Source organism: Phyllobates terribilis, unplaced genomic scaffold, assembly GCF_046119375.1.
Source record: "Phyllobates terribilis strain yellow unplaced genomic scaffold, ASM4611937v1 Scaffold_7__3_contigs__length_470593459, whole genome shotgun sequence".
NCBI classification, from domain to species: Eukaryota; Metazoa; Chordata; class Amphibia; order Anura; family Dendrobatidae; genus Phyllobates; species Phyllobates terribilis.
This window is the reverse complement of record NW_027362767.1, coordinates 68431089-68446976: the sequence shown is the minus strand read 5'-3', so window position 1 is coordinate 68446976 and position 15888 is coordinate 68431089. Positions and strand designations below refer to the sequence as shown.

At 46.2% G+C, this 15888-nt stretch overlaps 1 protein-coding gene across 1 annotated transcript in view; it reads left to right on the top strand.

Annotated features, from left to right (window-relative positions):
- The window catches only part of PRKCH (protein kinase C eta), a 168295-nt gene that overhangs the window by 144402 nt on the left and 8005 nt on the right, over positions 1-15888 (top strand). The window contains exons 11-12 of the mRNA XM_073638715.1: positions 12221-12359; positions 13551-13739. Coding sequence (XP_073494816.1) covers positions 12221-12359; positions 13551-13739 — 328 coding nt within the window. The remainder of the gene's footprint in view (positions 1-12220; positions 12360-13550; positions 13740-15888) is intronic.

Here is a 15888-nt window from a genome sequence, read left to right as displayed (position 1 = left end):
CCCCCTAAATTTTCAGTTTTCAGGGTCCTCCTAAACTGTATGATGACCGCACAACTGCCCCTTTCCACCCAGTATAGCATGCTATACTCCAGCCGCCTCCAGCTAATTAAATAAGAAAATACTCTCCTAGCCCTGTTCCCATGATGAGCAGAGTTCTGCTCTGTGCTGTATCTGTTCCCGGCCTCAAGTGACGCAAGTAAATGGTGAAGTGAGGGGCTGACTGCTCCCTGCTCCACCATTTATATTCACCTGTATATGTTTCCTACAGATGAGGAGACAGTTGAAAGCAGGATTAGCTGCAGATCCCCCAAGACCACAGTACAGCTCTCCCAATTCTGGAATGTCCGTTGGATATGGATTGAGAGACATACCCAATAACCATCCCATCGTATGGGGATCACAAAGGAGAATTGCATATTATTATTATTTATTATTATTATAGCGCCACTAAGTCCATGGTGCTTTACATGTGAACATATATATTATTGATAGGTCATGAAATGGGTTCCTATTTAGTTTCTGGGGCATTTCATGTAAGACAAAAATGAGACTTGATTGGGATTTACATATTAAAAGGTATAACTGAGAAGCTAACTCTTGATCTCCATTGGGACCCTTGACTTTCCTTTATAGCAGTGCTCCCTAACCAATGGGTGCTGTTTCAAAACTACAGCTCTCAGCATGCAACAATGGCCTCAATTAGGGAGGGCATGATGGGATCTGTAGTTTTGTAACCACTAACTAGGTCACGGTTGGAGATCACTTATTTACAGTCCTACCAATATGACTTGCTCTTCCCCGGTACGTGCGGCCTTTTGCTGCACTTGGGTGGCATTGTCATGATTCCTGTGGATGCGAGAAATGTGTATGAACTTGTTTTCCTATAAAAGTAGCACAGCGAGTCAGCCGAGCCAGCGTGCAGACGTCAGAGACTAACACATTAAACCCTGCGAGCTTAATCAGGAGATCATGACACAGTTCTTAGAGAGACGCGCAGTCCATGAATGGATGCACAATTATAATCGTCTTCAATAAAAAATTAATCTCTTGTCTAGTGTCTCGCTTTTGATCTAAGATAAAAATCAGAACAGCTAAAGCCGTTGGAAGAGATTAGGAAAAACGCTCACCCTGCTGTGATGGTTACGTATCCGCAAAAGAGAAAAAAAAGATTTATTATCAGCATGTCCACCCATAGGGAACTATAGTTTCATAAGGTAGATATAAGTTTAAAAGGGTTGTCCAGGCTTAGGGCTCAAGTCTCGTGTCACTTTACGTTATTGCAGACTTGTGAATCCTCACAGCACACACAGTGCGCTCTGAGAGGATACTCCGATGCCGGCTCTGGGAGTGGGTGATCTTGTGACTGCAAGTATGTGATTTCATGACAGATAGGTGCCAGAAGATCGCGTTGTCTGGTTTCACATACTCCTGCACTGATTAGAAGCACTTCACTATCATATTAAACAGTGCAGGTTTCTGCTAGCAGTGGAGGGGTTAATCTGCACAGTTGAGAGCTTCTGGAGCTTTCCTGCTTTGATGGTCTCAGCTGTTCAGTGTTGGCCACTCCCCTCTCTTATATAAACTTGCCTCTGACAAGTAGGGATTGCAAGTGTTAGTTTCATACTGCCTGGTCCTGAAGTTGGAGGTGTTGACTGTTTGAGGAGGCGTTTGGAGTGTTTATCTGTGTGCAAATCCTCATCCTTTCCTACTTGGCTTTTCCTTCCTACCTATACTTCCCGGTGTTCCACTCTGTTGTCTGTGAGTGCATATATGTATGATTGGTATTTTCATTGTTAGTCTGGTTTCTGTATTCTTATACACTACTACTCCCCACTTTCCTGAGTGGGGGAGTTGACAGATAAGGGATGTTTTAGGAGCTCAGCAAGTCACGTGACCTCGGCGTCTTCACCATCAGAAGTAATCCGGGGAGCAGGAATAGCTAGGGCGCCCCTAGCTTTAGGGATAGGGAAGGAGCCCCTAATCCCAGAACATCCTACAACAGTGTCGTGACACAGACTAGTCGTGTTCGGCCTCTCTCAATTCACTTGTATGAAGTGAGGCCGCGCATGTCTAGTTGGCTAGTGACTGCATGTATGCAAATTACATACTTGCGGTAACGCACATTTCCGCACCTGGCATCAGAGAATCCTGACAGTGCACAGTGTGCACGCTGTGAGGATTCACAAGTCTGCAGTCACATAGATTAACATATTAATCCAGAGGAAGACAAAAAACCCATGAGGCAGATGCTAATATGATGGCTTTTTGTATTTTAGGGTTTGGTTTAACTGGACGACCTGAATGCAGTCGCCCTGTCAATGAAATAATTGCTGTGGGTCCAGCTGCTGAAACTTTAATGAATTGGCCTTTATGAAGCTGTGGGCACGGGTCTGACGCGCTCCCTCGGCCGTGGGGTACTCGGTAGCCGGGCCCGATCGTTGCTAGGGGAGATGTCACAGTGGCGGTGACCCGGTCCGTGACCCAGGGCAGTCAATAAAAGGGGAAATTTACAGGGGAATTATAGTTTTTATGGTTTAATGTTTGTGACGCCACCTGTGGTATGCAGCTAAAGGGAGCCGCCACCGCGGAGCAGTTCCTCTTGAGCTGTTGTTAATGCAGCTGAGTTGGTGTAGCTCTCCACAGGTAGAGCTTAGCTCCAGGGCAGAGTGGTGGGGATGTAAATGAAGTAGGTGTGCAGGGTGGTGTAGAGGATGATGGCGCAGTAATAATTCGCAGAGACAGTGGGGTGCAGTCTTCAGGGTTTTACTCACGATTTTTAGACTCCAAGTCACCAGGGCCAGGGTAACTTCCCATGCCGTCCTGCATTTACCACTGGAGGGGTTCAGCAAACTTCCAGGTACCTCTGGAGTACGTAATGGGACCCCTTTCTGTGTGTTCCTTCTGGCCGTCTCCCAGCGCCTCACACCCAGTGTCCCAAGCCAGTGACCGCGGACCTTGTCGGGCGACATCTTCTCTGTCCCCTGGGTCCTCTATGGCCACCTTTTTGGTGATATAGATGTGGCTGTGACTGCAGCACCTGAAATGCTGCACCCTCCGGTTATATAGCTGAGACTTGAAGAACTCTGCTAATGTTAGGGGCCGGTCCCCTCTCTGCAATCCGATCCTCTCACGTTTCTGCAGACTCGGGCTCACGGGTGGCATCTGCACTGCCCGTGCCCCTAGGATCCTTTCTGTCTTCCTGGAGCCTTTCTTCCTGCTCCTCTCCTCAGTCTGACCTGGGCCTCTCTCACTAGGCCCTCCTCCTGAGCAGAGCCCCTGTAGAGCTCCTGCTCTGAACTCTAGCTCTGACTAATCACTGAACACTGTCTTTCAAGATGGCTCCTTCTTTTATATCTTCCTCCCACATGCTCCCCTGATCTACCTCCTCCACCCACACCCATTACATGGTTCCCCTTTACTTGGTTCCCCCCACTCCAGCCAGGGACAGGGCTCAGCCGTGTAGCAGAGCATCTTGCCCTTCCTGCTGGCCTGGAGTGGTGTGTGTTGTATGCAGGTGTTAGGGTCCCGGGCAGTATTCCATCCTTACCTGAGCGTGAGATACCACACCTCTGGGTGAGATGCAGTACCTCTGTGGCGACTGAACCCGCAGGGGCGCCACAGGTCCATGAAAAATAAATTGTTCTTTGCTGTTTAGAAGTTTGGAAACTTTTCTTTTTTTTATTCTTTTTTTGCATACAGCACACTGATGGTAAAAAATAAAAATAATAAGGATGATGAGAAATTATCCATTTTTTTTCATATGCAAAATAAAACTCCTTTATTTATTTATTTTTTTAAAAATGCATGAAACAATGACATTTATCCCAAAATTTCTCCACATGGTTAGTAGGATTTCCCAGAAATCAGAGAAGTGGTAGCAGCAGCCTGGCCCTGGGATGGGTTTATCTGATCTTTGACGTCCGTTGTCATGTCACTGACGAGAAGGCAGAGGTTGCGGTTTCTTAAAAGTTTGACACAGGCTGGACCTGGCTTCTTATAGCCAAAGATGACTCAATTCTGTGTCTGGGGGAATAAAGCAAGAAAACAACATGAATGAACTATAAACACGGTCGTCCGTGCAAAGCGGTGGTCTACAGCATGGCATAATTGTGTAACCACAACTCCCATCATGTTCTTACAAGCCTGAGGGTTCCATGTACAGTCAGAAATACTGTTTATTATTTTTTTGTCACAATATTTTTTTTTTAATATTTTTCAATTTTCACAAAAAATAGAAAATCCAAACAAAGAAAATACATTGTTGCCATGAGCAAGAGTGAGAAAAGGACGGTCTGTTCTTCACACTGGGGGGGTAATTGGGCGACAGTGAAAATGGTCACAGTAAAACTATCAACTGTTGTCACCCGGGTTTTTTTTCTGCAGATTCTGTATAATTACATGGCTGGGAAGTTTCCTTTCAGAATCGAGGAAAGCTGGATGACAAACCCTGCTAACATTGCAGTGCCCCCCCCAGTTAGCCTCCCAAGAAAGGTTGCAACTAAAAACCGATGGACTTGAGCAATTCATAGATTTATTAAAAGGCCAGAAGGGGTTAACTTTCCTAAAAGTGGTCCTCAAATAAATGCCTAGTTGTAAAGCAACAAATGCAGATTATCCTCACCCTCCCCAGGTCCAGCGTCGGCTCTCTCCGGTCTGCAGCAGTGACATCACGTCCGCAGCCAATTCACAGGGATTTGAGCAGCGACAGAAAGAGCCGTCACTGGACCAGGGGAGGGTGAGGGCAATCATCTTTGTTTTACAACTGCTTTGGAACCACTTTTGGGAAAGTTAAAAATTCATTAAACAGTGAAGAAGTTTTAATGGCATGGTCGACCAAACCTTCTGATCATCTGATGTGTATGGCGGCGTTCTGGCTATAAGGATCAGGCACTTTGAATTCAAGCACCAGATCCCTTTGTCCTGATTGGAGAAAAGATGCAGGTCGGCAAATTGCTCTTCTCTCTCCATTGAGAAGACATGCACAGTCAGCCAAACCGGGCGTGCATGTGTATCAGGGGTCAGGGGCGACGCTGTGGGGAATCCGCAGTGAAAACCATATGCTGACCACCTGGTGTCCAACTGAGCTCTCGGTGAGCAAGCCATACAGCGAGTGTGTAGGTTCCCTATAGCGCCACCAGAAGGGAAAAGAAGTATTGCTCATAAGGACGGTCCCCATGCATAAATCCTACTGGGGTGTAGGAACGTCAACAAGGGGGTTACATTGTATGACCCTCAAGTAGATTAGCAACAAAGGTCATTGCCAGTTAAAAGACCCTACCCCCGACTAATATAGTGTTGTGGGTATTATGTCGGTGACCCTGTAGGAATGCTGCCCGGCTCTGCAGGGGGCTTCCTCCTATTGTGCAGACAATATGGTGGAAACATTAGGACAACAATGCTGTTTGGTTGTCACTGAGGTGTGGGGTCCTGTGCCTTTGTTTGCAACTTTTATGGCATTGGGCTTTGTGTTTCCTCCATTGTGGACTCATTCAAGGGACCACAGCCTCATTTATGATTAAGAATGTCCCTTTGTAGGTGGTAATATCCTATAAATCCACCAGTGACATATACAGCACAACTATTTATTATGCGTTGATTATATGGCGCCATCATATTCCATAGAGCTTTATAGACATTATCGGCACTGTCCCCATTGGGGCTCACAATCTACATTCCCTATCAGTATATCTTTGGAGTGTGGGAGGAAACCGGAGAACCCGGAGGAAACCCACACAAACACGAGGAGAACATGCAAACTGTGCACATGCCTCCCAGCTATAGAAGATCTATTATCAGACATTGCTTTGCATTTCTAGTCCCTCCTCGTCCATTATACACGCTGCTGAGTTCACATCTCCCGACATCTCCTGCTACTTCAGCGTCTGAACGTGCCCAGATTTATACATCAAGTCACATTTACACCAGACAATGTGTATCAGGGGTCCGCCAACGGCGACATTTTAGCTGTAATGAAACTTCAACTCCCAGCATGGCTTGACAGCCGCCTGCAGGAATGCTTGGAGTTGTAGTTTCACAGCAGTGGGATTGTCGCTGATTGCTGACTCCTGCTGTGAATATTACTAGTTTTAAAAGTCATGTTGAAAGTGTGGCAATTTAATACAAAGCGGAGAAACTCTACCTAGATGAAGAAAATGAGCAGAGTGTGAATATTAGGAAGTGGCGGCACTGTATATGGGGGGACATACTGTACATACAGTAGCCGCTGACTATAGGGGTCAAAGACGAGGCAGTCTATACTGTAGTGTCCTGAGTTGTTTTATGTTATGTAATGGTATATACAATGTTTTATCTCACTGCTTCTATCTACTACTATGAGTGAATGGGTTAATTGCAGTGGACGCCATCGTTGCCTCCAGTGTCTTTGCATTATAGATTTTCTAATCCAGTCCTGCCTGCGTCTCCTCCAGGTCATCCATATTTGATGATAACTTGTTTGTTTGGCTCTAACCTCGGCCGTCACATGTTAATGAATTACTGACATCCAGGTTTTCAGCTGCTTAAGATTTCTGCTGGGCTTAGATCTGTCGGCCGCTATTTATATCCTCGTTACATAACGGAGTAATTCTCTTACAAGCCGTCTCTTCTGCCGCCATCTGTGAGGGTTTCATGTACTGAACCTGCTGCAGATCTTACACACCACGCCGCGCTCCGTTCACACCGTCCTGATGGGCTGCAGGCAACTCCTGGCATCGTGTAGATGGGACGACGCATTTCACACTGTCTAAACATTGTGCAGAGCTAGTGCCTTCCTTCATGGTGACGGTGACAGGCACAGTCCGATCTGTGGTGACAGTGACAGCCCTATCTATGCTGACGGTGACAGACACAGTCCGATCCATACTGACGGTGACAGCCACGGTCCGATCTGTACTGACGGTGACAGCCACGGTCCGATCTATACTGACGGTGACAGCCACGGTCCGATCTATACTGACGGTGACAGCCACGGTCCGATCCATACTGACGGTGACAGCCACGGTCCGATCCATGGTGACAGTGACAGCCACTCTCCGTTCCGTGCCGACGGTGACAGCCATGGTCCGATCCATGCCGACGGTGACAGCCATGGTTCGATCCGTGCCGACGGTCACTGGCACGGCCTTATCCATGCTGGCGTGTCTGTCTGTACTGACGGTGACGGGCACGGTCCGATCCGTGGGGCTTTGTATGGTCCAATCCATGGTGACGGGCACGGCCCGATCCATATTAACAATGACAGGCATGGTCTGATCCGTGTCAACGGTAATGGGCACGATCCATGGTGATGGGCACGGTGCGACTTGTAGTGATGGGCATGGTGCAACCCGTGGTGATGGACAGAGTTTGATCCATGCTGAAGGTGGAGTGCATGGTGTGATCCATGCTGAAGGTGGAGTGCATGGTGTGATCCATGCTGAAGGTGGAATGCATGGTGTGATCCATGCTGAAGGTGGAGTGCATGGTGTGATCCATGCTGAAGGTGGAGTGCATGGTGTGATCCATGCTGAAGGTGGAGTGCATGGTGTGATCCACTGCTGAAGGTGGAGTGCATGGTGTGATCCACTGCTGAAGGTGGAGTGCATGGTGTGATCCATGCTGAAGGTGGAGTGCATGGTGTGATCCATGCTGAAGGTGGAGTGCATGGTGTGATCCATGCTGAAGGTGGAGTGCATGGTGTGATCCATGCTGAAGGTGGAGTGCATGGTGTGATCCAATGCTGAAGGTGGAGTGCATGGTGTGATCCAATGCTGAAGGTGGAGTGCATGGTGTGATCCATGCTGAAGGTGGAGTGCATGGTGTGATCCATGCTGAAGGTGGAGTGCATGGTGTGATCCATGCTGAAGGTGGAGTGCATGGTGTGATCCATGCTGAAGGTGGAGTGCATGGTGTGATCCATGCTGAAGGTGGAGTGCATGGTGTGATCCATGCTGAAGGTGGAGTGCATGGTGTGATCCATGCTGAAGGTGGAGTGCATGGTGTGATCCATGCTGAAGGTGGAGTGCATGGTGTGATCCATGCTGAAGGTGGAGTGCATGGTGTGATCCATGCTGAACGTGGAGTGCATGGTGTGATCCATGCTGAAGGTGGAGTGCATGGTCTGATCCATGCTGAAGGTGGAGTGCATGGTCTGATCCATGTTGAAGGTGGAGTGCATGGTCTGATCCATGCTGAAAGTGAGACAGGATTAATAACAGAAGAATGACATAATGCTAAGTGTGATGAAAAGATGGGCTAGAATTATTTAATGGGAAATGCAGGTGGTTGGAAAATCGTACGTTCCAGGAGTGATGAGCGCACCCAATCGATGGCAGTCCAAATGGATGAAAATATATCTACAAACTCTGGCCCTCTTCCCCTGAAGCTGTGGTCTCCTTGGTCGACATTACTGGTGGAAATGAAGCAAATTTATGGGAAGATCCAAATACATAGAAATGATTAACAGTCAGTAATCTCGATTTCTATTTCTGACGGTTTTCTAAAATCTACTTTCGCAGAGGGCTAGATGGGGTTTTGTGCTGTAGGAATGGCATTATTTCTTTTCCATCAGGTTTCCTTTGCTGTTTGTAGGATTATTTGTGTGTTGCCTTAGTGTCTGGATGGATGGTGTTATATAATGCGACATCCAGAGAACAGGACCCTGTGCTCTATTAGATCAGATGATGCCTCCTGGCAAGAGACGAGGGGAAAAATTAGAAGCTGGCAGTCACACCAGCAGTATCCACCATTTTGACCCATTTTCCGTTTTCTCTCTTAACAGTGGAATGTTTTTCCTCTTTTTCCATACGGCTATACAGTAATTGCTCACAAGCTCGGGCATCTGCTTGGCTTTAGTTATAGGATATTAATTCAAACTAAAGTTTCCTTTGGCTGTGCGGACTATTGGCATGCACTGATGTAAGACTAAAGTGGGGGATATAGGGGTATCGCTATAAAACATTGTCCTTATTTCTCAGTAAGTGCCTGAAAGACGCAGGTTCCTTTATACTTGTCTTTCATCATTTTAGAATTAAAGTGGGTGCACTCTCGCCCCTACTGTGACACAATCTAGTAGTAGGATGATTGGGTATACCGGCATGTGCCATCAATGCTTCTTCTTGAAACTGTCAGTGAGGAAGACGGTAGCAATGTCCTATCTCTGGACCGTGGTTTTTTTTTAACCAAAATTACTCATGGACGTGTCCTAAAATGTTTATAGACCAAGGTACAATTTGAATCTTCTGGGTCTAGTACTTATAATCAAATCTCTGTGTGACATGCAGAAGTAGTGCTGTTGCAGAGTGTGACATGCAGAAGTAGTGCTGTTGCTTCAAAAGCATCCAACAACTATTACAAATAAGAGAAGCACAGGAGACAGGAAGTGTTGTGCTCCAGAAGCATCCAGCAACTAGAAGGGTTAACAGAGTCACAGGGAGTGTTTTAGCAGAGCCCCAGGGGGATTGTGGGGAAGTTGTTTACTGTCTGGCTGGAGCCGAAGAGAAAGGTAGTGTGTGATCTGTATCTCACAGAAGGCAAGGGAACAGAATTCAAGTCAGGAGGGAAGCAAAACACAGGTCAGCTAGACTCCCTGAGCTAACAGTATGGAGTATTATCGGCCAGGAAGATAAGGACTGGAAGGAATCGTGTCATAGGGATCTTCTCCCTCATCAAACCCTCCCCCCTCCATCTCAATGCAGGATAAAGAATGCTGTTTACTATTGAGGCCTTGTGAAGAAAAAGCCTGTGGTTGTGTATGCATAGAAGTGTGCTGCTAAGAGATCTAATCTATACTGAATTATGCTACTGAAGAGACTGTGTAATACTGTGCCTGCTTTTATAGGCTTTACTATAATGAAGATTGTTGCTGTAATATCCCTGAATTGCACTGGCCGTGCTTCAGATTAAATTCCACTGTTAAAATGTTGAAAAAGACTCTTGTCAGATGTGTCTGGTCAGCAATTGAATCTATCGTGTGCCTGAGAGAAGCTGCAGCCTATGGTCTCCCTGAGTGACAGTTCCCCCAGGATTCCAACGAATTCATGAAACCCGTCTCGCCCTATCTGAACCTAGCGGCGTGCGTGTAACATATGTATAGGATGATGCCACTTTGTATCCATACATTATTCACTCGTAGGGTGAGATCCCTCCATCTACCATGCCCAAATGATCGTAGTAGCGACATGATGCCACTGTAGCTCTGCTCCAATACAGACTCACAAACATTGGTTAAAAGTTGTCCAAATTCTCCAACTATCTATTGTGCATGAGGACCTCATGTTTTCTTTTCCTGACGGATGATTTTGGAGGAGAAAAATATTGCCCGATCCTTTTTTTTTTTTCTCACTGACAGTGACTTTCTCCCCGTACACATGGATGCACAGTCTAGCGTGCATATATATATTTGGATATAGGCAGGGATAGGTGTCGGCTGTCCAAGACTTTGACCACCACCTGTCTGATGTGTATGATCACCTTCTCCTTCACCTTCTTGTGTAGCGCTGTTAACTTTCCAGTTTCAGCTGTAGAACTCCTTAAACTGAAGGACTAACTCTTGGGTCCATAGAACTTCTGTAGGAGCTGAATGTAGTGTAGCGTTAGGTGGAGCACCTTGCATATCTTGGGCGCCAATACAAAATCTGTAAGAGAGCCACCGCTTACTAACTGCCTTTATAAAACTGGTGTCCTAAGCTGGCCTTACAAATTACATAGCGGATCGCTTGGCCGACCGCTTTCTTTCGCTATTTACCGGCACACAGGAACGCTCGGCTTGGTCACTGCCTGACTCCTCTTACGGAAGCTTATTTCCTGGAGAACAAAGGAACCAGCCATTGAAATTCCAACTTTCTGGTCCTTGTCTTCCCCAACATCATTGGTTGGGGAAGAGTTGGGAGGCCCTATGCACAATAGGCTGTCGGCCAGTCGTACTGAAATCGGCAGGTTTGGCAGACTTTAATCCAATGTGTAGGGGGGGTCTTTAGGATGCTGCATAAGAGTTTTTGAGCACCCTATGGCACCGAGACCCAGATGTCAATGCGACCGGTGCATAAACCGATATGTCCTTTTACATGGGCTGATAGTCGACTAATGAGCAATCATAAGGACTCTTCTTCCAGTTATTGGTCAGTGTATATATGCCACCGATCTCCTGACAAACGATGCAAAACTCTAATTTGTCAGATGATCAGATTTATGCCGTCATAGAAATCATTATTGTGGGCAGCACAAAAGTGGATACTCTGCTGACAATCATTCTCTATGGGGACAGAGACATCTTATTACCGATTTAGTCTTCCCCATGCAGTTTTTTTTCGGCTAGTGTGGACAGACCATAAACGAGCGGCAATCGACTTGTGGATAGTCAAAGGAGGCTCAATACTGGACCAATCTGCCCATCTAAATGGGGCTTATGACTCCGACAGTATTAATCCTTGCGTTGTGCAATAATGTAAAGTCCATCCATTACTGGACTACATCTCCCATGATGACTAGAGAGAGCACCAAGGTTCTTGGCGCGATGGGACGTGCCGATGTGAAAACAGATCTCTTTGCATGAGGCAGCAATTTCATAAAACACCCGGCTGTACAAAAAATGAAGTCTTGTTGCTAAGGAAAAAATGATTGATGTGAAACTGGTGAGGTGTAAAGGAGATTTTCCTGGAATGCAGCTTATGGACAGAAAAGGATCCTTTGTGCTCACGCCAAGGTCAGAGCCGCAGTGCAACCCTGAGTCTTAAGACTTTACTGCTGGATTTATGTCTGGGAGATATGCCCAATATGCTGGTGACCACAGACCAGAATACCGGGCACTGACTAGGAGCCATTACGAGAACTGTCACATAGCGCATTACAAGCCACCTCTTGTTTAACCCATTACAGTTCCCGATTTTCTTAGTTTTCTAGCTTCCATATGAGATGACACCCAACTTTTCCAAACTTGTGAACGGAAACTCTTCCTTGTTGTGTTGCAATCCCATCCTGAGACATTTCCGGTTGAAATAATCCATTTTGTGATATACCGCTCTTGGTGTCATCACTGCCCACACCTTTTGTCGCCCTGGCACTTTGGTCACGAAGTGTCATTTTAATTGAAATGTGAACATTTATAGTTCCTGAATCAGATGCAAAAAAAAGATTTAACATTTTTTTGCTCCTTTAGGCAGATTCGTCCAAGAACATCAGACATTGGGGGGATTTTTGTTACTCTTTTGTTGCTACTTACTATAAATGCTTTAATTTCTTGCAGGGATCTGAAGCTGGACAACGTTCTGCTAGATCATGAGGGTCATTGCAAGTTGGCCGATTTTGGGATGTGCAAAGAGGGGATTCGTGAAGGATACACAACGTCCACCTTCTGCGGGACTCCTGACTACATTGCACCAGAGGTATTTAAAACCAGTAGCGGGCTAAAGGCGCCCATACACATTAGATGAAGGTGTAAGGAGTTCTGCAACTTGATGGGCATTTTGGATTTCATTGTTGTCTGGCTGGGATCCAAGGGGTAACGTTTCTCCTTGCGGAGAGTGACATGTTAGGCGTGTCAAGGTGAGGAGACTTTTAATCCGCAGTGCTCCTCTGGAAAATATGCAAATTGTCTCTTCAGAGAGGAAAAGGACTAGAACTCTAGCGCCACCTATAGGAAGTCAATATCAACTCTCTAACAAGCCTTGTCACATGACGTAGGATAAAAGCCAGAACCAAAATATCAATTTGCAGATACTGCGCTTAAGTGTCCTCACCTTGACATGCTTAACATGTCACTCTCCACAACGAGAAACGTTACCCCTTGCATGCCGGTCAGATGCCTCTCACCCAGCCAAACCAGATCTCACACTTAGCACTGACGAGGGGCAACACCACGAAACAATGTCTGCAAATTGAGGTTCTGGCTTTTATCCTAAGTCATGTGACAAGGCTCGTTAAAAAGTCGATATTGAGTTTTAGGATTGTTACTTCCTATAGGTGGCACTAGAGTTCTAGTCCTCTTCCTCTCTGAAGAGACAATTTGCATAGTTGTCTGGCAAAAGCCATATACACAACAGGAACAGCTGCCAGCTGACGAATGTTTGTCCAACTGTTATCTAAAGCGGATAAGCATCTTCCAGAGGTTATATGATATTGATGACCTATCCTTAGGTCATCATCGGATCGGTAGGGGTCTGACACCCGTCACCCCCACGGATCATCTGTGATTTACTCCTGCGGCAGGCAGACGTACACATTGAATGGAGCTTAGCTGTGCTGCTTCATTCAGTGTAGTGACCACTGCTGAGTACTGCAGATCAGCTCTTAACAGCTGATGGGTTTTAAGGTGTCAGATCCCCAATGATCCTGTGGATATATCATCAGCATCATATCCTTGGAGAAGCCCTTAAATAAGCTAGAACAATATTTAAAATGGATCCACCAAACCGTGTTTCTCAAGGTTCCGCAGTGAATACTAATGTAGCAGCGGCCAACTTGACATCTGCAGCATACTACTGCAACAAAGTAGTTTGCACATGAAGAGGACCACACCAGTCTGTCTATCTCCTTCTCGTACTTTGCTATTAGCTATATTCTGTCTGTATATATAGATATTACAAGAGATGCAGTACGGACCCTTGGTGGACTGGTGGGCCATGGGAGTTCTTCTGTACGAGATGCTTTGTGGTCATGCCCCCTTTGAAGCGGAGAATGAAGATGATCTTTTCGAAGCGATCTTGAATGATGAGGTTATTTATCCGGCGTGGCTCTCCCAGGATGCGGTGGGAATTCTGCAGGCTGTAAGTCCCTTACTAACATCTTCCATTGCTTTTATGTTCTTAAGATGTTGGCACGCCAAGATTTTCCTCTTTCCTGATTTTATATCCAAAATGGGATTTCCACAAATGCAGCAAAATTCTTTCCCTTTTCTAAGGGACGAGAGGCATCGATGATGAGACATAAGACGTTATCTAACTTTTTCACACCCAGCATGTAGCTACTTGCTGGGTGTGAACTTGACAAAGTTTTCAGGATGGGAGCTTGACATATAGGAGAATGGAACAGGAAACCTTCAGAAGCTCAGACTCATTTATAGAAAAAATGATTAAAGGGGAATATATTATTCCAAATGGTCTCAAAGGCTATGGACAAGTTTTACATGGAAAAAAATATTTATACCTACATATGTTAGTAGTGACATTTAGTTAATAATATTGCACGAAGTTTGATTTCAGTTTTTTCTCTTGTGGGAGTGACCCTCTCAGTAATATAGGCTGGAAGTCAGCTTTTTTATATAAAGGGTGCTGCTTCATAATAAAATCTCTCCTTGGGATGCCTAAAGGTTGTCAGCAGTTCTGACAAACCAAGGACTAATGCTTTGTTTAAACCTGTCATCTCCCCTGACGTATGTGATTTATTATGTGCTTGTGTTCCTCAAAAAAATAACAATTGTGGAGCATCAGAATCTCTATATTGTGCAATTCCTCTGTTATTGCCACTCTTTAAAGACCCCCATACACATTGGTGGGAAATCTAATATGTATGGGGGCCTCTTGGTTGTCCACCAACAGATTATGTTGGGGTACAGAGGCATCGGGTGGGTGGAATTCACGGAGCATGTGCACTTCATGTATGATAGATACAGCCAGCTTCATTGCTAGGTGGCAAATTGAAGCAAAATCAGATTGTAAGGGTGGTGCGGGCACTTGAAAGTCCCATAATTTTAAAAGTTTAGAGTATCTCGATATCATGGATTCTTCATATAATTTAATGGCACGCATTGGGATATGTTGGAAAAGTTAGCCCAAAAGTTTCTCTTTTTTTTGTTGAAAAACTCCTCTATATTGAGTGCCACTTGGGGCCCCGTATACTGTACCACCCTGGTCATTTTACGCCCTATTAATGAAGTCTTAGGAATTCTGCTTGGTAATGAAACAGAGTTTGTCTGCTGGGATATATTAACTTTAATTGTCCTCTAAAAGACAAAAGATCATCGAAAGACACACGATCATAAATAGTTTAATGCACGTCTGTCATGAATCCCGTCTCCCATTATTGTATAATCCCCATACAGTCCAGTCACGCACTCCTCACACTGTATAGAGGCCGGGGACCATCAATCATCTACAAACTCCACAAGGAAGCCCGGCCATTAGTAGTGGTGGCAAAAAATCTAACATTGGGAGATGTTACATTACTGATCCTCCTGAGAACTGGATATTTGTGAGATATGGGATAGATATACTGTACATAGATAGATTGATGGATGACATTGATAGATATGAGATAAATATATATAAGATGGATAGGGAGAGAGATGTATATGACCGATGGATGGAGGGAGGGGAGGGATGGAAGGAGGAAGGGGGGATGGAGGGAGGGAGGGGAGAGATGGATGGAGGGAGAGATGGATGGAGGGAGGGGAGGGATGGAAGGAGGAAGGGGGGATGGAGGGATGGAGGGAGAGATGGAGGGATGGAGGGAGAGATGGAGGGAGGGGAGAGATGGATGGAGAGAGGGGATGGAGGGAGGGGAGAGATGGAGGGAGGGAGGGGAGAGATGGAGGGAGGGAGGGGAGAGATGGAGGGAGGGAGGGGAGAGATGGATGGAGGGAGGGGAGAGATGGATGGAGAGAGGGGATGGAGGGAGGGGAGAGATGGAGGGAGGGGAGGGATGGATGGAGGGAGGGAGGGGAGGGATGGAGGGAGGAAGGGGAGAGATGGATGGAGGGAGGGGAGGGATGGAAGGAGGGAGGGGATGGATGGAGGGGGGATGGAGGAAGGGATGGATGGATGGAGGGGGGGAGGGAGGGGAGAGATGGAGGGAAGGGATGGATGGGAGGGAAGGAGGGATGGATGGGGGAGAGAGAGGTGGAGGGGAGAGATGGATGAGAGATCAATAAATATAAGCGATAGATATGAGACGATGGATAGATTGATGGATCTCATG